Source organism: Lepidochelys kempii, chromosome 1 (genome assembly GCF_965140265.1).
Source record: "Lepidochelys kempii isolate rLepKem1 chromosome 1, rLepKem1.hap2, whole genome shotgun sequence".
Classification (NCBI taxonomy): domain Eukaryota; kingdom Metazoa; phylum Chordata; order Testudines; family Cheloniidae; genus Lepidochelys; species Lepidochelys kempii.
Window position 1 is genome coordinate 262,945,016 of NC_133256.1, and position 23,673 is coordinate 262,968,688.

General features: G+C 43.3%; 1 protein-coding gene and 1 long non-coding RNA gene across 2 annotated transcripts in view; one reads left to right on the forward strand and one right to left on the reverse strand.

Annotated features, from left to right (window-relative positions):
* Positions 1-23,673, forward strand: part of LOC140904938 (uncharacterized) — a 53,001-nt gene that overhangs the window by 20,400 nt on the left and 8,928 nt on the right. The window contains exon 2 of the long non-coding RNA XR_012156683.1: positions 17,628-17,795. This is a non-coding gene — a long non-coding RNA (uncharacterized lncRNA). The remainder of the gene's footprint in view (positions 1-17,627; positions 17,796-23,673) is intronic.
* On the reverse strand, positions 2,475-23,565 carry LOC140904936 (pentraxin fusion protein-like). The gene is made up of 11 exons (XM_073327327.1): positions 23,306-23,565; positions 22,036-22,190; positions 19,217-19,261; positions 17,450-17,497; positions 16,448-16,733; positions 14,507-14,661; positions 13,177-13,212; positions 10,063-10,348; positions 9,197-9,351; positions 7,740-7,817; positions 2,475-3,082 (listed from the first exon to the last, which is right to left on the reverse strand). The coding sequence occupies exons 2-11, from the start codon at positions 22,169-22,171 to the stop codon at positions 2,475-2,477; spliced, it is 1,833 nt and encodes a 610-aa protein (XP_073183428.1). The 5' UTR covers positions 22,172-22,190; positions 23,306-23,565.

The following is a 23,673-nucleotide window of genomic DNA, read 5'->3' on the forward strand; positions in this document are numbered from 1 at the left end:
TATACTGGAAGTACTGACCTAGATATCTGTGATTAAATGAACCACAGCATGTTTCATTTGTAGAGCTGATTGGATTCCAGCCCCCACCAATGGAAAAATTTGACTTTTCAAAAATCTCAAAACTGAAAAAAAAATGACCAGCCCTATACATTTGGTTTGCAACCTCTCTTGCAGAACCTAAAACTTGATGAGGACTGGTGTACTGCTCTGAGCACAGGGCTAGGAACCAGGAATGTCTGAGTGTTAATTCTGACTCTGTTGCTGGGACAAGTCAAGTATCCTCTTGGACTCATGTGCCTCCTCTGTAAAATGGTAAGAATATTTATCAACATCACCCAGCTGATGTGAAGATTCATTAATTTGTATTTGTCCCATGCTTTGAAGATGAAAAATGCCAGTTAAGTGACAAAAATATTTTGTTGGGGAAGAGAATGTGCACAAATGCAGCTGTGAATGGAATGTTGTATTGGGGCTTCAAATACGTTACCAGCTTCTGGGGCTTTGACAGGCCAAAAGGGTGTGTTTTTCAATTGTATTTGCTCAATTGAATTAGCGTAACACAACTAAAAACCCTCTAAAATTCTTGTACGGCTACATTAGGAAAATGGTTGAGTTGTTTAAAACATGCTAGCTAATACCTTTTCAAAGCCAAGATCTAGTCTACACTACAAAAGTTTGCTGGTATAACTATACAGATATAATCCGCCTAGCATAGGTGTAGTTTATACTGTACCTGCAAAAGAGGGCTTTTGCCAATATGACTTTTTCCAGTTTGTAGAACAAAATATGCTATGCTGATTAAAGGACTTTTTTGCAGGTATAACTGCATTTGCGCAAGGGCTTTTGCTGGTATATAAATGTCATAAAAATCCACACCTCTAACTGGCATTATTACACTGGCAAAAGTTTTACGTGTATAGCCAGGGCAAGTTGTAGTTTTTAACATGTTAACACTGCCGGCTAACACAGCTTGAGATGTGTTAACCTGCCTTTTAATAAGGGTTATCAGAGTTTTCAGTTGTGGGGAGCTGACATGATTGAACAAGCATGACTGGCAACACATTATCTTTGCCTATGAAGACAGGGCCTTGTAGCCTAGAGGAGACTGTTTTCTGTAAACCATGGAGGATGATTACAGCTCTAGTATCACCACCATTCCAATGGACAGTGAAGCAATTTCAGCTGCTTTGTGGTTGATCTTGTCAGCAGCATTCCTCCCCGTGGGACCGTGAGCATGGAAATAATGGCTGCTTCCACAGCTCCTTGTGGCTTTGTCTAGGAAAAAAGTGCTTTTTCAAGCATTTGAGTCACAGGTTTTAACTGTGTCTATGTTGGTGCAAAGTGGGGTTGTCAGTTGAGCTAACTGGATTGAACCCCCCCTCCCCCCAGCAAACTCTCTTTCCCTAGCGTAGACAAAGCCATAGAGGCCCAGCGGTAAAACACAGGGCAAGTAGCAGGGGGAGGTTGATTGGCCAGTACCTTACATGGCCAGCTACCTCCCACCCCCAACTATAAAACAGAGAGGAGGACAGATTATTGTCTTTTGCATGAGCCTGACTGTAACACTTCCACTCTCCCTCACTCCTTTTGGTGGCCAGGTGGGAACCAGAGGCAGCAATCTGACAGAGATAAGCACAGCACCCTTAGGAGTAACTGACTGCTTGCCAGAGCCAGGAAGGATATTTTTGCTACAGTGTTCCCCACCACAATTTAATCTAGCATGGAGGGCTCCCCCACCCCCAGCAAGGATGCATGTTTTATGCCTTCCTTGGAGGACTGATCAGTTCAGTTATTCAAGGGATTTCACAGGAGTTTTCCAACACTTTTTATTCTCTGTCAAGCAGCCCTTGGAGGAGCTCCAGATCACTCGGTTAAGCTAGGGTCTGGCGACTTGAAGGCTAGTTGTTTGGTATTTTTCTCTTGCAGCAAGCAGTGGGGCAGAAGGTCATGTACGGGAAAGTGACATGGGACCAATCAGCACCCCTCTGGTGCAGGGAGCCCCACTGAGCAGGATTTCCCACATCTGGATCACCTGGTTGTGTGTCAATGCCAGGGATCATAGATTCATGAGGTTGTTAGCCTCGCTGTAGTGATGGGCTGCCCTGAATAGGAGGTCACATGATAGGTCACTGGGATATGATTGACAGGCCAGCTATTCCCGCCCCCAGGACCTTTTGCACATCCATCCAGTTGGCTAGAGCTAAACTGTTACCAATAAAGGTCATTGCAGATCTTTGCACCACAAATCTGCATAGTGTACTTTAGATACAAGATTGGCATTAACATGTGTGGGCATGGGACTAGGCTGTCTATAAGGGCTTTGCTATCTCTAATTTCTATCTTGTAAAAAAGAAAAAACCCACAAATTTCTAGAGTTTTCCACTCTATTCCTTGTTCTGTTTTATTTCTTGTGCATGCATAGGAGAAATGAAACATTAGAATGTCTGAAGCCCCTTCATTCACATTACACTCAGTTACAGTTTGGATGGCACAATCACATTTCCCGTACACTCATATGATAATGATTTCCAATCAAAAATATTTCCCTTGGGAAATGAGTGGTCCAGGTAAACATTCTGGATAATGGAGGGTGATAAGACATGGTCCCACATATAAAGGTCACTTATTTCTCCCACAAAGCTTTGGGCCTTCTCAAAGCTGCCCCAAAATGTGTCTGGATCTTGCCCCAGCATGACAATGCCCTGTGGTTGGATCCTATGCCCTGGTCTCAGCACTTTTCTTAGGCTCCTTTTACCATTTACCCAAAAGGCTGTGAGACCAGATTTGGATTCCCAGGTCACACACATGTGACTCCCAAAGGTATTGAGTTTGGGGAGGGTGAAGTGCACTCCAGGACCACTCAGGTACAAACTAAAAGTGCCATTAAACTCTTGCCACACATTGAGTTCATCATAGTACTTGGTGCGGTAGGAGAAAAGAATGATTTCTCGATTGGGCGGTAACTCTGAGGCCGCCTTCATGCAAAGTGTGAATGCTTCAAGACTCAAGGGCTGTGCTGGAGACAGAACAACATAGCTATTGTCTGTTTCTTCCGGGAAAATAAAGGCTTTTTCAAGGAGACCTAGGACAGAAATCATAGCTAGTTATAATCACACCTATCCCACAGCAACTGCAATTCTTCCATCATGACCCTCTTTGAGGCATGAATGGGTTTGATTAGAATAAGACCAGGAGAGAAGACAGAATGTGAGTAAGGCAACATGTCCAGAAGTAATGAAGAACCTTCCACAAACGTGTCCACCTTTCAAACCAAGTGTGTGATACCAGCTGAAGAGAAAAGGATTTACTTTTCAATATGTGATTTCATTCATTCTCCTTCACAGCCTTTGTGCTGCATGATAGGGTGGTTTGAATAAGTATTGCCAAATGGTGTGTCACGTGTGTGATCATGCTCAGTCGTAATAAGTGATGGGTGAACCTTGACATGTTCTGAGGTGGCTGGGCTTTGATGAGATCACCCATTCAAAAAGGCATATACTCAAGTATATTAGGGGGAAGGATGGTCCAGCGGCTGTCTCTTGTCTTATACTTAGATTGTAAACTCTTTGGGGGCAGAGACCATCTTTTTGTTCTATGTTTGTACAGCACCTAGCACAATGGGGTCCTGGTCTGTCACTAAAGCTACAAGACTCTATGGTAGTACAAGATAATAATAATAACCCCTGCCATTGAGAAACAGAGGAAAGGATAACAGTACTTATGTGAGCTTTTTCTCCCCTTTGAGGGTGAAGGGGAGTCTGTGATGGAAGCTTTTAAAAAAGAACAGAAGCTGTTAAAGAGGAAGAAAATCTGAGGTTTTTGCTTCAGCTAGTGCAGGATACAAATTATCACTGATATATCTTAAACATGACATAATTTAAAGGGACACTGTCACAGAGTTTGGGCCCAAAACTAGACCTTTAAAATTATTATAGTGTAACCCACACTCTCTCATGGCTCTCCTTAGAGCCCTGCGCAGATACAAAATTTGCATCCGCATCTGATCCATGATCCGCAAACATGGTCTCCGGATATCAAATAGATATCCGTGATTTGCAGGGCTCTAGCTCTCTGTACTTCTTGAGGAGATAGTCAGTAGAAGCTCATGCTTTTAGGTGTAGAGGTCTTAGGTTCGCTGCTGACCGCCCATCCAGGGGCAGCATGTTACAATAGGAAGTAAATAATAATATGAGTATATCACTGCAGTTGCAAACAATGTAATTAAGACCGAGAAGAGAAAGTTGGTGGGTACGTTAAGGGGCTGGGATCAGGAGCCCTAGGTTTTATTTTCAATCTTACACTGACTCACCCTTTGAACATGGATACATTACTTATCCTTTTTTCCTCATTTAACCTCATTTACCCCCACCTGTAAAAGGAGGATAAAACTACTTGCATACCTCAAGGGGGCACGGGAGGTAGCAATGCCTAATGCTTTTAAACTGCTCTGAGACCCTCAGATAAAAGTACTATATAAAGTGTGAAATGTCATTACTATTTGAAGGTTTCACCTACAGCCCCCAACTGAAACCTCTCCAGCACATCATCAAGGCTCTACAACCTATCCTGAAGGACAATCCCTCACTCTCACAGACCTTGGGAGACAGGCCAGTTCTCGCTTACAGACAGCCCCACAACCTAAAGCAAATACTCACCAGCAACTACACACCACGCAACAAAAACACCAACCCAGGAACCAAACCCTGTAACAAACCCCGGTGCCAAATCTGTCCATATATCTATTCAAGGGACACCATCATAGGACCTAACCACATCAGCCACACCATCGGGGCTTGTTCACCTGCACATCTACCAATGTGATATATGCCATCATGTGCCAGCAATTCCCCTCTACCATGTACATTGGCCAAACTGGACAGTCTCTACGCAAAAGAATAAATGGACACAAATCTGACATCAGGAATTATAACATTCAAAAACCAGTAGGAGAGCACTTCAGTTTCCCTGGGAGATGGAAAGGAAAAAAGACAACAAAAGACATAAATCTGTGTTTTTATTAAACAAAGAAGTTGTTTGAAATATTGCTGATGCTTTTTGATTTATGCTGCTTTCAGTAGTGGCCGAAAGTAATGTAAAATCAATGGCTCTGCCCTCCTGGGAATACCTTTAGCACAGGGTATTGTTACTCAAAAACAGACCTAAAAGTGGCAATTCTTCAACAAAAAAACTTCAAAAACAGACTCCCACATGAAACTGTAGAACTGGAATTAATTTGCAGACTGGACACCATCACATTAAGCCTGAATAAAGACTGAGAGTGGTTGGGTCATTACAAAACCTAAACCTAATTTCCCCCATACTAATTTCTCCCTATTGTTACTCACACCTTCTTGTCAACTGTTTGAAATAGGCCACTCTCAATTACCACTACAAAAGTTATTTTCCCTCCCTCGGTATCCTACTGTTAATTGAATCGTCTTGTTAGACTGACCTCGCACTTGGTAAGGTAACTCCCGTGTTTTCATGTATTTATACTCCTCCTGTATTTTCCACTCCATGCATCTGATGAAGTGGGGTCTAGCCCACGAAAGCTTATGCCCAAATAAATTTGTTAGTCTCTAAGGTGCCACAAGGACTCCTCGTTGTTTTTACTATTTGAAGGAGGCTCTGCTCCATACAGGCATGGGGTGGGAATAGGAGCAAGGTGGCTTTATTCCATGTATGTGGCTCCCCACAATCTGGTGCTTTTGTGGGGGTCTACCTGGCTCCTGGCATAAATTAAAATAGCCTCAGAGAGGCCCTAATAATTTATGTGTTACTGTCCACCACAGTCCTTAGGGGCCACTGCTATACCTGAGACTAGCCACAGTGCATCTGTGCTTCGGCCACGTCCCCTTCCCACTGGATGCCTTCTACACTGGGGGCTGTGAGAGGTGGTGGCACAGAGAGCTTGTGGGGGATAGGGAGGATGCTTGGGGGAAGGGTAAGTAGCTAGAACCATCCAGGGAAGCCCCTGTGCTAAAGGTATTCCCAGGAGGGCAGAGCCATTGATTTTACATTACTTTCGGCCACTACTGAAAGCAGCATAAATCAAAAAGCATCAGCAATATTTCAAACACCTTCTTTGTTTAATAAAAACACAGATTTCTGTCTTTTGTTGTCTTTTTTCCTTTCCATCTTCCAGTTTTTCTTCTCTCTCCTTTTAAAATCTCTATCTGCTTCTCTCCCTCCTTTCTCTTTTCTCCAGAGTTCTACCATTTTTCATTGTTCTTTTCTGTGTGTTCATTCTCATTATTCTCTTTCCTGTGTAAAAGCAACCATGATCCCATGGAGTGTAGAACAACGCTCCCTCTCCATGTGCTTTAGCACTGTGTATGTGAGGAATAAGCATAAGCTTTATAGGAGGAATGGTATTAAAGCGAACCTGGGGGATCTGCAGTGATCTTGTCTGCCACATGAACTCGGGGATAATAATGAACAAGAGGTTCTCACTGAAGGTGACCTGAAGCCAGCCAGCCTAATCCCTGAAGCCAAATGTGCCTAAATCAGAATTTGGCCCCAGATATCTGCTATTACTACAGAGAATTTGGAACGTTAGCCCTGTAGTGTGGAATCTTGGGTGACATCACGGAATCATCCTGCCTAACTTTCAGTTGAATCTTGTTCATTACCCATTAGACAGAGAAGATGCTGTGTTTCCCTGGGGATGGGTGAAGAACACATGTGGGGAAATAATTTGGCCTCCCTTGTAAACCTGTAGGAAAGGGGAAATGGAGATGCAGATCTGCACAACTCCTTCCTGAGAAAGCTTGGGAAAGGAAGGGTGATCAATAGGGTGGCTCCAGTCATCTGTGTAAACAGTGGACGAAGAGGACTTTGGGTGATCTGGGAGACTGATAATCTATTTATACTGCAGAGGGAGGGAGAGAGTGTGTGTGTATATCACATATATGCTCCTGTAGTAAGTGTTTACATACTGTATTTTCCACTCCTGATTTTGATCTATCTGCTATTTTTTCCTTAGTGCATAATTTAAAACACTAGAAATAAGAACAACCCTCTAAATCTCCATAGTTTTATAACAATTACTTTATAGATTATAAAGAATCAGAACTGTGGAGAACAGTGATCCATCTGTGATAACTTTCTGTCACTGGATTATAACTAATGTTGAGGAGAGAGAATTCTATGCCCCAAGTAGTAATACAGATGAAGTAATGCAGATGGTTTGGTGGCAGCAGAAGCACATGAAAATTACCCACTAAGGTTATGTTTTTCATTTATCCAGGAATACAATTCTGCTTTATACTCCACTCCAGGCAAGAGCCAGTGGAATCATCCCCTGGTGTAAAGCCATTTCCTGGGAAGATATTCTAAAATCTTTGGCCTCACCAGCCTCTCAAAGGTCCCAGTTTTCAGGTACAACCAGTTCAGATGACTGCTATTAATTAAACTGGGAAGAGCATCTTCAGTCTAAGGAAATATCCACCAGCTAAGTAATGAGACTTAAATTTGCAAAGTATATTTCAAGTAATAAAAAAGGAATTTATTTCACATTGTTGCCAGTTTGTTCTGCACAATGAGGTGTTTAACTAGCATTTCTAGAGATAATTTTTTTGTCTCATCCTGAGCAAACAGTAAACACCATCCACATCTATTACTTGCCTTTTCCTACATATACAGAACTGCAGCATCTCCTAATATTCTTCATTAAATGAGGAATTGATCTTCATGTAGCCTAAGTTTTGAGTGTGTGCGTTTGAATTAACCAGACTTACCGTTCTGTTTTACTGGATTCCGTTCAGGGCTTGTTTTGGAAAGTGGCATCAGCCAGTCAGCGTCAATGCTCAGGTAGCCTGGGAAATATGACATGTTCAGTATTGTTATTACCTTCTATTATTTGGAGGTACACAAATTACCTTCAACTATTTAGCATAGCGGGTCCCTTCCTACTTGTATGTGGGCCAGCTCCAGTCTATTGAGATTAGACATCACTTTCTCTTTTGTAATTCCTGTGGTTCAAAAGGTGTGTTCATCCCTTTGTAACCTGCAAATGTAATTACTCTCTAGTCATTTCAGACCCTAAGAACCATTTCTCCCCAATGCAGGTTAAGCGTCTCCATCTTGCAAAAGTCCATTTTTGAAGCAACTAACAGTTTACCTTTTCAAACCTCTAGCTTCAGAAGCAGGTTTTCAATCCCATAAAAAATGATAATCTTCACCACTCGCAAAATCATTCTTTCACAGGGGCTTTAATTAAAGCTCTGACCCAGCAAAGCATTTAAGCACATGCAAAACATCAAGCATGTGAGCAGTTCTATCAATTTTGATAGGGAGTAATCAAGTACTTAAATTTATATACATGCCAAAGTGCTTTGCTGGAACAAGGTCTGCAGAAGGTTGGCTATCAACCAAAAGGGCACGGTCTTAAAAATGTAATTTCAAGTTACCACTGGGTTAAAAAGAGACAAATCCTGTCTGAACAGAGTTAAATAAGCAGTTCTGATTATGATGATTGATTATTATTTATATTAAGATAGTGCCGTGAGGCTAAGTTTGTCTCTAAAGGAAATTGCATTGTATCCTTCCTCCTGGCACAGAAATAAGTAGGATAACACAGGTTTGATTATTTGCTTCTCCATCCCTGTATTCTGCACTTTTTCAGTTTAATCATCCTTGGGACTTTGTTAGAAATCATTGCATCAGCGTGTGTGGAATGGACATGAAAAGAATCCAGAAGACTGGATTTTGGTAATTAAACACTGAGTCCTCATTAAGATTTAAGTTACACAGTAGAAAATAAGGCTAATCATTCAAGAAGTTCACCTCTCAGCAGTGGGAGAATTACACTGGCTGCAGGCCTTGCCTACAAACAATGAGAATCTTCCTCAACTCCAGCCACTGGTGGGTGGACAACAGTGTAACTGCACCTGTCCAAATGCCAAATATAGCCAAGGCAAACTGCTTTCAAGCAGACATAAATGGCACTCATGCAAATTGCGGTTGAGCTTGGCTACACTAGGGGTGTGCACTGGTACTGCTACCTGGTTGGTGGCTAGTGATGGCTGGGATGGAGGCAAACCTCCGGTGTAGGGAAGACATTAGCCTGAGGGAAGCTTTACATCTGATCGATAAATCTTTACATCTGATTGACTTTACATCTGATTGATAAATCTTATGGTTTTTTGCATCTCTATCCTTGCATTGACATTATGATTTTCAGCAATGTACTCACTTAAAGGACTTACAGGCAGACCAAAGACCTGCACTTCACACAGACTGAGGTATTCAGCTCGCCCAGGAATGGTCACTGTCACATACCGCCCTTGCATTTCTTCACAGTCAAATGAGAGGGTTTCCTCATAATCCATGCGGAAAACTGTCCCACATCTGGAAAGAATAGCACTCTGATTAAAAGATAATGAGCTGTTGCACTATACATGGATAATTAAATCCATGACCAATTTGAATTTTTAAAAGATGTTACATTTTGAGTTAGGGTTGCACAAAACACAGACATATGCTCCTTTTGTCATTCTCATCACTAAAAAAAATGGCTAGTTCTATTTGCTTCAGACTTTTTCCTTTGGGCTGGGACTGAGCAGAAAACAATCTGAAACTACACTTTTCCTGTAAGTTAGAGTAGGCAGGAAAGCAGGCCAAAGAATGGAGAACATCTTGCAACCTTCACTCTGGAGTTGTGAATGAGTCCAGAATGAGTTAGTGAGCTCAATCCAGTTCCTAGTGGATGGGTATCCTCATCAGAAAAACCACCACCACAACTGGCACTAATTGGTACAGTGGTTGAGAGTCCTAGAAAAGACCTAGAACTGAACTAGGCATGGAGACCAAAACCCCTTCTTACTTCTTTAATGGTCTCTCCACATTAAGGTGGTAGCAAATGGTATAGGTAACATACGTACGGCCACTGCATGCATTCTATGGATAAAAGGTCGTTCTCCAGAGCTGTCACTCTAGCCATAACTAGTATTTAGTAAGGGAAAAAGAAACAGCTTCTAATTCATTCCATATTTCTTTGGCCCATAGTGAGTTTGATTTTGGTATGTTCTTGCAATGACAGCTCAAGATTAGGAAGGATACCTGGGATTCTTTATTCCACCTTGTTCATTAGAGTTCCCAATCCGGATCTCAGCACCGTTTATCCGATCCTTGCAACAGTCTCCTCTGTTTGTTAATGCAACAGAGAAGATTTTATGCTCTGATTTCAAATCCAGCCTCCACCAGGGTGACCATTCTTTATGTGTGTGGGTACACTGTCCCATCAAAGCGTTGGCAGATAAAGAGCCATCGATAGCATTCTGAGCGTTATAGGAGTACATATATCTGCTGGACTGGGAGGCAATACCATGTGGTGCTACATTTGGGACTGGAAAGAAAGACAGTTGGTTGTGAAATTACTACAGGTGTAGTACCAGGGAGACTAGTAGCTTCATCAAGGTAATCAGCCCAAGAACGTGTAAGAGTTAGTGCCAAGAGATACAAAATGCAGCTCTTTAATGGCAAAATAAGGAAACAGCCGAAGATCTACACATTTTATTGAAAGAATTACCCCTATGCCCACAGCTGCAAAATAAAGTAGATTAAATAAATCAGTCAAGATCTAGCCTATCAAAATCATAAGGCAGAGGCCTGCTTCAGCTATCTGCTGATCCTTATTTATCCGGTCTCTAATATTGAGAGACAGCTGGCAAATGCCATGCCACATGGTTACTGTCAAGCCAAGCTAAGCCACTTCTCAGCACAGACTGGACATGCTTGGCCTCTGGGATGTCAGATACCTCCACCAACGCTCTACATTGCGTGGGTTAATCTCGCTCAATTTAGACACATCTTTTACTGAAAACTGGTTGGTTGGCTGCCCTACTAATAGAATCAGGTGTCTGCAGAGCACTGTGGAGGACTGGCAGCTCTTTTCCTCGCCTCTTCTCAAGCAGTGACATCCTGCCACATTGAAGTCAATGGGAGTTTTGCCATTGACTTCAATGGGTCCAGGATTGCACCCAGCTCACTTTATAGTTGCTCACTATAGGGGATATTGATTTGCTTGCTATGGCTCCAGTTCAGGAAAGCATCCCTTTTCCAGGACAGGACTTAACTTTAAGTGCTCTCCTGAATAGGGATGGCCTTAAGCACGTGCTTCAGCACTTTCCTGAATCAGGGCCTGTCACAATATGCTACTGGCATGCTTGCTGTAGGCAGCGCTATACACTGGTGCACTCTCCCTGTGACATGTGATATTAGGGTGTACTGTGGACAGATATTATTTGTGCGTGCTATAGGTTTGTAGTGATGAAAAGATAACTCAAAACCTCTATGAAGTGTTAGTAAAGAGAAAGCTGGAGACTAAGATGTGCTGCATTCCAATCTGCAAGCACCAGCTATATTGTATTTCATATGGCTGAGCTTAAATGAGGTCTGGAAAACCTTATCAAGCACTGCTAATTGTCCCAGACTATTCTGGCTCCTGTCACAGACTCTTGAGGTGACCCATGCCTGCCGATGGGGGGCGGGGGGGTGGAGTGAGGGCAGCCAGCTTCAGCAGTATTACTGAGCATGCTCAGTCTGTGTGAGCATGCTCAGTACAAGCCAAGCAGCAAATCTGGGTGGGGGTGGCCAACCCTGCCCGCTTCCCTCCCACAGCGCGCCAGGCTCACCATGTAAATGCTCTCTGATGGGCTGGGCAGCATAATCCGAGGCTATCTGCCATGCCTGGTTGGTTTACTAATGAGTAAGACTGCGAGTTTGTCACGGAGGTCATGGCTCCGTGACTTTCCGGGACCTTGTGACTTCTGCAGTGGCCGGGTAGTGTGACTGGCCCCGGGGGCCACCTGGGCCAGCCACACCAACCATTGCTGGGGCAGTCTTGGGCCACCCCCCTCCCCAGCAGCAGCAGGCATTTCAGTGTGGGAGGGGGGTTACTTTTACTAAAACTACCTGTGACTAAAACGTAGCCTTACTAATGAGTCTTGGCAGTCTCCCTGTGGCCATACAAGCTAGAAAACAAACAGTTCAGCCTGGCCAGGAACACAAGGTGACATTCTGACCCTATTGCAATGAATGGGAATTTTGACATTGACTTCAATAGGGCTGAGATTTCACCCAGGGTGAAGAGGAAGCACTGCTCCCATGTAGCCGCCTATAGCTACCTCTGCAGTCCTGGTGGCCTGTATACGCCCCAACACCTTGTGAACGGATGATGAGACTTCTCCTGTTGTGTATTCTGAGAAGATTTATTTGCTCAGTTCCCAAAAGGCTTCTGCATGCTTTCACAGGCACCATTTATCAGCGCTCACTATAGGTGTGTATTAGCAATGCAGTGGAGATTTGCAGTTTCAGCATGCTCTGCATATAGGCAGGAGCTGAACAAGTAGGCAGAAACTGTCTAGTGGTTACGGTGATTAAGAGTCAGGAAACTTGGAGACTCTGCCACGGACTTGCTCTTATAGCCTGGTCAAGTTGTTTAATTTCTGTGATCCTCAGGTTTCCTTTCCATACATATAACACCCACCTCTGCAAAATACTTTGAAATCCTTGGATGAAATGCACTGTATGAATGCAAAATATTATTGCTACCTGCTGTAGGTTAGTAGCATTATTTATAGGCCACCGAGCTAGGCATTTTTCCATATATGTGTAGAATAACAAATGATAGACTTGTGCTCTCTCTATTACAGCTTGGGACTATAAAGTGTGTGTTCTAGGACAGTGGTTTTCAAACTTTTTTTCTGGTGACCCAGTGGAAGAAAATTGTTGATGCCCATGACCCAACGGAGCTGGGGATGAGGGGTTTGGGGTGTGGGAGGGGTTAAGGGCTGGGGCAGAGGTTTGGGGTGTTAGGGGCAGGGCAGGATGCGGAGCCCCGTGGCCCCCAAGCCTAAGAGCCGAACCTGCTGCTGGCCACTTGTGGGGCACAGCGCGGTGTCATAACAGGTAGGGACTAGCCTGCCTTAGCCGGGCAGCATCACCGACGGGACTTTTAACGGCCCGGCTGGCAGTGCTGACCAGAGCTGCTGCGATCCAGTGCCTGACACTCTGCCACCCAGTACTGGATCGCGACCCATGGTTTAAAAACCACTGTTCTAGGTTCTATAAAGCACGTGCTGAATAGTCGCTCTGCAAGCCTGTGCCAAGTGAACATAGAGTCCAGTCTGTCTAACTGTATTCCATCATCCATATCAAATTGGCAGCATTTACCTCCTGTTGTTGTCTTTGGTGCTCGGAGTGTTTCACCTGAAACATAGTCAAAAAAACCAAATCATTACCAGAGCTGGTCACATAGCAGAAGGGAAGCATGAATGTGTTTGTTCTTATGTACTGGGCCACTTTTCAAAAGAAAAAAGATGCCAGATCCAAAATTTTGCCCCTGGACATGTAATTACTGTTGGGTTTCTCAGAATTACTCCCTTATCCAAGCTTTCCTTTGGCTCAGCGCTGCATTACATACAAGTCTCTCCTGTGAGGGTTCTGGGGCACTGGACCCAGACGCTGATTTCGTGATTGACATCTAACACAAAACTGAGGGGATCTGCCTATAGACTTCATTGCTTGTAAAGCATTTTGAAGATGTATAGTGTTATGTGGGTGATCATCCCCCCCCACCCCAGGATAAATGTTTCCTATTGGGTATTAAACGTTGTGCCCTTGGCACGGGGCTTTGTTGTGCCACATCATGCCTTAACATTGCTGGTATACTTTTCATTACGCTGCACCCAACACCTTGCCTCTGAAGTATATGGTGCTTGTCTACCTTTTGCCTAGAACTAAATTATTCTGAAGCAATATATCATCGCTCATTTAGCCCCTTATGAAAAAGTCAAATGATCCAGAGCCTTTTCTGTCTGGTCAGTCTGACGCTGCATTTCATCCCACTATTACCTTCCCCTCCTTCATCTCAGTCTGGTGTTTTCCATCTGGCTGAAATTATTTGTCCCTGGCTGGCACTGTTGGGTGTAAGGACTGCATTAAAGTGGCTGCCAGTGATGCTTGATGAATAGGCTGGACAGGAAGGCTGAAGGCCAAGGTGGACAATAACAGTACCAAAAGGCCTAATGAAACATATCAAAGATATGCTGGAGAGCAGACCCCCTAAGGTCAATCAGTTCCAGTATCCACAGGAGATCTCCCAATGTACCTCTTTTGGATTTAGACATCCCCTTTCAGTGCTTTGGCCTTGACCCTACCTTCCTATGAAAAGACAATGATCCTGATTCTCCACTGCCTGGCAGCCTGTGTAGTCATTCATATCTGTACAAAGGGAGCATATAAAGGGAGTAGATCAAAGTACACTATGGAAGTTTTAGTGCATGACAGCTAGTGTGCTGTAGATTTACACCCCATCTTACCATGCATGAATTCTCTGTATAGAAAAGCCTTAAATCAGATTTTTTTTACTCACTTACCCCATTGATAGTGTTTTATGCTCATTCTGCACTCCCTCTGCACAGGGCTCCAGTAAATTTTGGGGGGAACTTTCCCCAGACACAGCCAGAAATCTATTGTGTGTGAATTCAGTAACTGTACTCACCAGGGAAAATCAATGGCAGACCAAACACCTGCACTTCACACAGAGTCAGGTACTCAGCTCGCCTTGGGATGGTCACAGTCACATAACGCCCTTGCATTCCATGACAGTCGAATGAGAGTGTTTGCCCAAGCTCCATGGACTCAACTGTAGCACATCTGGAAATGAACAGGATCTTATTCACAGAGAGCGGTTATGCATTGTGAATCTGAGAGAGCACTAGCACCATGAAGTCTGTATCTGTGGAATGAAAGCTCCCATCTCTTGTATGCTCACGCGCTGAAATAAGCACATGTTGGCCGGGATTTTCAAAAGGGCCTAAGGGACCTGGGTTCCTCATATCCTTAGGCCTTTTCAAATGTCTCAGCCATGAGGTTCAGTTGATCACTTAAAAGTGTTTCTATTAATGATTTTCTTAAATGACGTAGCTATTAAAATGAAGTCAGTGAATCACGAACACCGTTCATGCAGTAGTATGGTTAAGAATGTCAAAGCCAAGATAAGCAGGGTTACCACAAAAACAGGGACCTCACGTGCTTTGTAGCCACTCAGAAAACCAAAGAATTGATTTTTCAGTCACAATGCCGCATAATTCTCTGCATTGCATCATTTTTTAAAAGGAACTACAACAACAAAAAGCTACTGTATTTTCTTGCCATTCTCCAGCTCTTCATCTTGTCCAGCTGCTGTTTTAGGAGGTCTGCAGGACAGAGAGTCTGGCTGGGGACATAAGGGCATGAGGAGCAGAAGAGGCTGAAGCCCTGCCTTCTCTGAACTGCACTGCATTCTGCAGCATTATTCAGCGATTCTTCTTATTCATAGAATTTAAGGCCAGAAGGAACCATTAGGTCATCTAGTTTGAACTCCTGTATATCACAGACCATTACATTGCACCCAGTTACCCCTGTATTGAGCCCACTAATTTTTGTTTGGCTAAAGCTAACGTCCAGAAAGGCAGCCAGTCCTAATCTGAGGACCTCAAGAGATGGAGAATCCACACTTGTCTTGGCAGTTTGTTCTATCACTATTAAAACATGTACCTTAGCTATCTATTAAAAAATTGTTTGATAACCTGTGTGGCCCCTAACCTGAGAGATCAAAAAGAAAGCAGTGGCAGGAAGGGTTGGAGCATCATCTAGGGACTTGTCTACACTGAGAAATTACATTGTGTCAGAACATGACTTTGAGGAGTTATGGTAACTAGCAAGATGGGGATTGATTCTCGTTTATACTGAGGCCCCTTTATGCTGTTGACAGTGTAAAATCCCTTAAAATGAGGGTAAATTACTGTCAGAGCAATATAAAGGGGCCTTAGTATAGACAAGAATCAGGCTTTCGCTATATGCAAGGACTGTCACACTCATCATCATGTCAGCTGGGTTATTCATGACCCACTGACACAAAGTTAAACACAACAGTCCTGTGGCCAGTGAGTGCAGTTTTGCTTAACATGTAATTATTTACCATGACTTCTCAGGGCTGTGTTCTTACACAACATAATTTTCCAGTGTAAGGTGCAGCTCACCTGGAGTAAGGGCACCAAATCTGCCCTTGTTTGTAAGTGTGACAGCATTATTAGTACAATACTAAATGCTGTGAGAATTTTATATATTTCTTGACTTTGGTGGGTTTTGATTAGCAACCAGTTAAAAGGTTTTTGCATCGTTTGATGCACAAGACTTGGATTGGTTTCAGAGTAGCAGCTGTGTTAGTCTGTATTCACAAAAAGAAAAGGAGTCCTTGTGTCACCTTAGAGACTAACAAATCCTCACATATGGGAAATGACCATCTGAGAAGACTGACTTTTCACCACTCTGCAGGAGCGTGGAAAAGACTGCACATAAAACCTGGGCTCAAGTCCTGTACAGGAAAGGTACCCAGTCACTTTCATTCAGTTTTCTTCTACATGCTCAAATACTTCCGCAAACTACAACAGACCAGTACCTGGGATTCAGTGTCCCACCAAGCTCTGATGAGTTCCCAATCCGAATCTCTGCACCATTGATCCTCTCTTTGTAACAGTCACCTTGATTTGTGATCACCACTGAGGACACAATAAATGTTTTGCTCAAATCCACTGTCCACCATGGCTGGAACTCTCTGCGTGTTTGTGAGCACTGTTGGCTCGGGAAATGGTTCAATAAAGATCCATCAGTGGCCCTCATAGGATTGTCCTCAATCTCTCTGGTGCTAGACTGGAAGGCTGTTTTCCCCAGGGCTACATTAGGAGCTGTAAAACAACAAACACAGTTCTTATGCATCACCTGCTTTGGAGAGAAGTGCTAGAGTAAGAACAGCTTGATTATCACAGAAAGAAAATGTGGCAGTTTATAAGATGCACTGAGTTAATGAGCCAGAGTTCCAGTCCATTTCCTCAAGGACAGGAGTTCAATTCTCAGCTCTGGTCACCATTTGCAGTTTCAGCAGAGAGAAGCCAAGGACTGAATGGGCCTGGAAACTGAACTTTCCTATCACCCCTATGAAGCCTGCCCCTCCCAACCCATCAGGTTAAAATGCCTTGGAGAGAGAGTGAGGAACTACCTGAGGGAAACTCGGACTGCTCTCTGCTCAGGGATCAAGAGTACTTCCATCTTTGGGGGCTGCAAATGCAGCACTCAAAGGTCAACATTGATTTTGAATTGGATTTTACATTACAAATATCACCTTTATGGTTCAGATATAGAGTGCATTTCTGTAGCTCCTGTTGCCCAATTCCTCCAATCTAAGGATTCTTCTATAGGGCTCAAAATTACCTGACGGGCAGACAGCCCTGATCAAAACTGTGCAAATGGAAAGTGAACTATTCCAGTGGGGACGTATGATTTTTCCCACAAAGAGAAATTTTTACTTTCCCAGTAAGGCTGTAGCAGGGGATGTACCTGACACCACAATGATGATTTGCTCAGGAACCCAGTATCATGTTTAAAAAAACCCTCCAATATTTACCTGCTCTAGAGTTATTCAGAGTGATCCATATGTCAGTTTCAAAATGATCTGAAAAATTAAGCAGAGCAGGAGTCACAAGATGCCTTTGAGGACAAGGATCATTTATCCTATTGCATGTTCCTTGTTCCCAGTACTAGAGCACAGCCCATGTCTTCTCTCTGCTGCTTTCCCCCAGCAGGCATAACAGAGAAACCTCACTTCCTGGTAGTTTACCCAGGCAAGGTCAATGTTTCAGTGCACATGGGAGAAAATGGGCAGCAACAATCTGCATATTCCAGGATCTGGAAATCTGCGGAGACCACCTCTTCACCATTTGGCTCAGATCTATTCTAGGATCTGCTCACAGGTATGTCAGCTTTATAAAAAATCAAATTTTTCTGTTAAAATTGTTTCGCTACTAACACTTATGTTTACTTGAACTGAAAGAGACTACAGGAAAAATATTCTTCTCTGTTCTCTATTTTTCTCTTTAATTTGTGCATTTTACACACTTTGTATATTGTTATAATGGAGGTTGGGTGGAACCTGGCTGAAGCTGGTGGCTATGATAGCTGCCCTTCGTTTAGGACAAAGGTAAGCAGTTAAGCTCCTTTTTGGAGTAAGGTAACTGAAACAAGAAGGACCACAAACAAAACACAGACCATACGCAAGGCTGGTCAGAAGCTAAGCTATGTGATTGGAGGGGTTTCACTGGCAACTGAATACCAATACAGTTGGCTGGATATTGTTTGGTGGAGGTGTGTGCATCTGTGAGCAGAAGCAGAAGGAGGCAGATAAGGCAGCAGGAAAGCCAAGGAGACAGCAAAAGGAGCTCTTTCAACAAGACAAAGCCAAGAGGGAGAGCTTTTGGGGCACAGTGCTGGCTGGACAGTGGTTTGGAACTGTGAGCAAGGAAACTGCCTTCTGCTGTTTAATTCCTCTTGTGTTCTGGGAAACAGGACTCTGTGCACATGCCTCGTAAATAACCAGGATTGCTCCAAAGAAATACCTGACTCCATAATCAGTTTCTTCTCCTAATGTCAACAACACACAAGACTCCAAATACTGGCTAACACGTTCAGGTAAAAGGGGTAACAATACCATGAATTTCATGGTCTCCCTCATACAATTAGTCTATATTCTCTGTTTGGATGCATTGTTCACACAGCAACAAGGAAGAGAAAAACATTTTAAAAACAAGAAAATTAGATAGTAAAAATCTATTTACTTTTAACACATGTTTTGAAATTGACTGGCTCTCAAGTTGGCATCCCTTTAATATCTAATAAGTTCTATAATGTGTGGCTATGTTTATTAATAATAATTAATACACATATAATTAATCTACATGCAGAACTTTGAAGATGTAAGACACTAGATGAATGCTAATGATTATATTATGTTTTGGCAGGAAGATAGGCTATCATCTAACAGATCTTTTCCTTCTGTAACTGCTAAGATCCAAAAGGAGTTGCAAAACTTAAAGAGTGTGAAGAAATGAAGGTAAAGTTGGATGAAGTTTGTATCAAAAGTGAAATCAAGCCAGTGGCATACATGGGCAAAGTTCTGAAGGTGATAAGAGGCTGATTTACAGACAAGGAAGATTTGAGAAAAGGAGAAAGAAAAATCAGGACAAAGGGAGAAGACACAGTTGGGTTTGATGATTCTCCTCTTACCCAACAGAATCACTTCTGGTTCTGGAGACATCTAAGAAATAGAAGTGAAGCAAGCAAAGTAGACCAGGCCTGTTGCATCTCATTTCATCTTTCTTATAAGATTCTAACTTACCTCCATTGGGGATCCTTGGGCCCAGAGTTTCATTGAGCATGAGGTCTACAAAAGAACAAAAATGAAAGCAAAAGTAAACAAAAAATACTCAGTTTCCATCCTGACACAAACTAGTGCTGTCCAGAGGACAACAATTCCATTTTGCACAACTTTTGATGTTTCTAAATTTGTTTTCGTTCCACATTGGAATGAAAAAAAACAAACAAACCCACAACCTTTTGAATGTTTTCACTAAACAGAATTGTGTGACATCCATTTTCAGATTGACAACCAGAACTTTTCTATTTCAGGGGTAGCCTTGTTAGTCTGGATCTGTAAAAGCGGCAGAGTCCTGTCGGATGTATTCACCCATGAAAGCTTATGCTCCAGTACATCTGTGAGTCTATAAGGTGCCACATGACTCTTTGCCGCTTTTTCAGTTTGAGTCAGTCTCTTTCTGGTCAAAAGTGACCAAAGATCCCTGGACCAAAACGAAAAACAACTGCCCCCACCTCAATACCCTTCCCAGTGAAACATTTGTCAAAACCGATCTGTTTTGACTTTGACAAAATCACATACTGTACTTCAACAAAATGTCATGTAGTCAAAAATGTTCCAACCATCTCTAAAACTAACTCCCCAGTCTGCCTGCCTGATAGCAGTGCACAAAAATGGCCAATGAAACAAACTAAGACTTATATGCATTTCTTCTGGATCTCTAATATAAAGTGAAGGTGAGTCTGGGAAGGAATCACCTACTTCTGGGATGCCCTCTGTCATACACACCTACATTTAGAATATTCATTAAGGGAGCTGAAACAGTCATTCCATTGCTTTACTTCTACCTTACACTTCTCTCAGATGTGTGACTGGCTCAAGAGGGTCAGCCAGCCAGCTTGCCTGTGGAGAGCAGAGAGCTTGCACCAGCTCCAGAATAGAGACCAATTACACCCAGCCTTAGGTGGCAGCATCCTGCTTTTGTGCCAAGGACTGTGCACCGTCCAGTCTGGTCTTGTGGCTCACCCTGATTTTAAGCAGGAGCATAAAAAGGACTCACCTGATGGCATGGAGCAGCAGAGTCCCTAAGAGAGAAAAGGAGCTCGTCTTGGAGGCTGGTGCAGCAGCAGTGATAAAGAAGGAATTTAGGGTATGTCTCCACTGGGGCTGGAAGGTGTCATTTCCAGCTTTACGAGACATATTCATGCTAGCTCTGAGAAGCTATCTGATTCTATCTAAGACCAGAGGTTCGTGCTTGGGGCAGCTAGCCCCTCCCACGCTTGTGCCGCTATGGCTACACTCCTATTTTTAGTGCACTTGCTCTATCAGAGCTAGTGTGGGTATGTTTCCTCAAGCTGGAATTTACACCTTCTGGCTCCAGTATAGCCAGACCCTTAGTCCAAGGTTAGCTCAGAGCCAGCTTGGCTCCACATGGTGCGTCCACCTATTGACTGTCTACAACTCTCACGGGTGACAAGAGGACCTGCAAGCCCAGCAAGCTTTTTAGGCCCACTAACTATCTTCATTCAGCAACAATGCCAGGCAATTCAAAATGATAGTAACGTTCTTTAGTCTGGAATTTTCAAAGAAGCCCAAGGCAGTGAGTCATCCAAAGCCCACTAGAATTCACTAGGATTTGGGCCCCTGACTCCTCTGAAAATACCTTAGGAGACAAAAACAGTTTCAGGATTGTTAGCACCATTTTAGGGTTTATGTTTCCCAACAGCATTTTGCCAGGTATTTTATGCTGGAAAAATTGTAAGCCACAAGCCTAGTTTCTTAGTTAAATGGACATTGTCAACTAGAAAAAAAAATCACATATTGTCTGCAATTTTGTTTGTTACTTTGGTAATGGGTAACATCTAATGAGATTATCTCCCCCCCCCATTTGTTTACAGTGGCCTAAGTTTTACACTATCTAAGTCCAGGAGGGTTTTGACTCCAATGAGAGTATGTGCAGGCCCTTTGTGTATTTGACAGCATTTTGTGCATAGTCAGTTTCAGGGTTCCTTTGTATGTTACACATCTATAGACATCGGTAAACATCAACAACTGGGAAGCAGGAAAAAAAATCAAGTCATAAATGGCTGTCTTTCAGGAACTGGAGTTTTTTAAAATGAGTTCATGAGAGCAGAGAAGGAAAATTAAACAAACAAACAAAAATTCCCAGAAGCATACACTAAAACCAGAACCCAAGCATAAGGCACAGAAAACCAGGGAAGCCAAGGAAAAAGATGGAAGGAAACAGAGGCTATGTCTACACTAGAGGTCTTACAGCGCCACAGCTGTAACGATGGAGTTGTGCCGCTGTAAAGTCTCCCATTTAGCCGCTCTGTGCCGAGGGAGAGAGCTCTCCCATTGCAATAATTAAACCACCCCAATGAGCGGCGGTAGCTATGTCAATGGGAGAGCTTCTGGCGGTGTAGCATATGTCCATCTGGGGGTGGTTTTTTTCACAGCCCTGAGTGACATAAGTTTTACTGACAAAAGTGCTCGTGTAGGCACAGCCAGAGAAAGACAGACAGACACAAACCGTTCTTTAAAAATGTCGGACAACATTCATACCGATCCTTGACACAGTTCCAAGCGTCTCACACTTTGTTTACCATCTCTGTGCTCAACGTCAAATTGGAGACTTCACTGAGTCACAAACCTCATCAAAACTCTCTTTGCAGCAGAACAGGCTTTCCCACATTTCTGGTGTGTCCTTTTCAGCACACCACACACTTGAGTATGTTTAAAGCATGTACACACATCCATGTAGATCTGATTCTCTCCAGCCAAGGGGAGCCATGCATCGGAACACAAGCCAATACATTCCATCGGAGCAATGCTCTACTTACCAGAAGAATTTACTGGTAGACCAAACACTTGGACTTCACACAGTGTGAGGTATTTTCCTGTGCCTGGGATGGTCACAGTCACATACTGCCCTTGCATTCCTTCACAGTCAAATGAGCGTGTTTCCCCAGGGCCCATGGAGTCGATCTGGGCACATCTGGAGTTGAACCATATTAATAGCCATTATTATTATTATACTTTGACAACAACAATAGCTCAGATCACGGGAGGAGGTGGGGGAAGGATGAAAAATACAAAGTGGCCCCATAATTCAGCAAATAAATGTCATCATCATCTTATTTTTCCTCAGTTATTTGTTAAACAATGAATCACTATTAAGGCAGAACAACACACACAGACTATTTACTCTAGTGTCATCTATAGCAGTGCTATAGATAAGGTTGATTCTACAAGTTTGGCATGAGGATCTTTAGGGCCAAATTCTGCCACCTTTACTCACATTGTGTAGTACCTCACTCCTCAAGGAGTTTCCAGGTAATACTCATAAGAGTGGAAGAATCTGATGCTGAATCATTTTAAACAACAGCTTTCTTTAAATCGATACTGTAGATTCATTAAATCAGTGGTCTCCAAAGAAGAAGAAGAGCTGCCGCCGAAGACGGAGCAGGGAGAGCTGAGCTGCCGCCAGCATGCCGCTGAAGAATCAAAGGTCCAGGAGCACTGCTCCTTCGGCAGCGCTCCTCCCGCTGCACACCCCCAGGGATGGTCTTGCGCACCCCCTGGGGTGCGCGCACCGCACTTTGGAGGACACTGCATTAAATCAATGTCCCATGGGAAAGCGGTTCTGAGAAAGAAACTGTGAAAGTCTAATTAAAGGACCAATCTTGGTTCAGGAGCCACTAGCTTGGTCCTCTGCACTCACACACAATAGTACCATGAGGGACTCGGCATGAATGCTGGGGTTTGTGCTTCTCACTTCCAGTGCAGCATCAAGAGTCTTAAGAGAGCAAAAAGCTGATCATGCAATTACTAGCAGGAGAGATGAGGAAATTACTTTTAGCCTCTAAAACCCCAACTACACATCATGCTTGATAGAAACCATTTTAAAGCATGTTAAAAGCACACACACAAACACACGCACAAACACAAGTGGTATGAACAGAGGCAGTTGTGCTGGCCAATGGGAACTGAGCATAGCTTAATTAAAATCATTATGAGCAACAAAACCATTTGAGGTCTGTTCTAACCACTTCCACTACATTTCCTTCTGTGTGCTCAAGCGCTTTCATTCAGACCATCAGAGCATATTACCTGGGATTTGTTGTGCCGCTTCTCTCCGGCGAGCTCCCAATTCGGATTTCAGCCCCATTTATCCGCTCTTCACAACAGTCTCCTCGATTGGTGATCTTTACTCTGAACACTTGAACCCTTGCTTGCAAATCCAGTGTCCACCATGGATTAATTTCTAAATCCGTGTGACTACATTTGCCTCTCAGGTAATCACTGGATGGGGACCCATCAATGGCATTGCCAGGGTTTCCATATTTGTCATAGATGCTGGACTGGGATGCTACACCTTCAAGTGCCACTTCAGGAACTGCAGGAAATAATCAGGAATACCCTGTTTTACTGCAGGTGAGCTTAAAGTTTTGAATGACAAACCCTGTTTGCACTGGCAG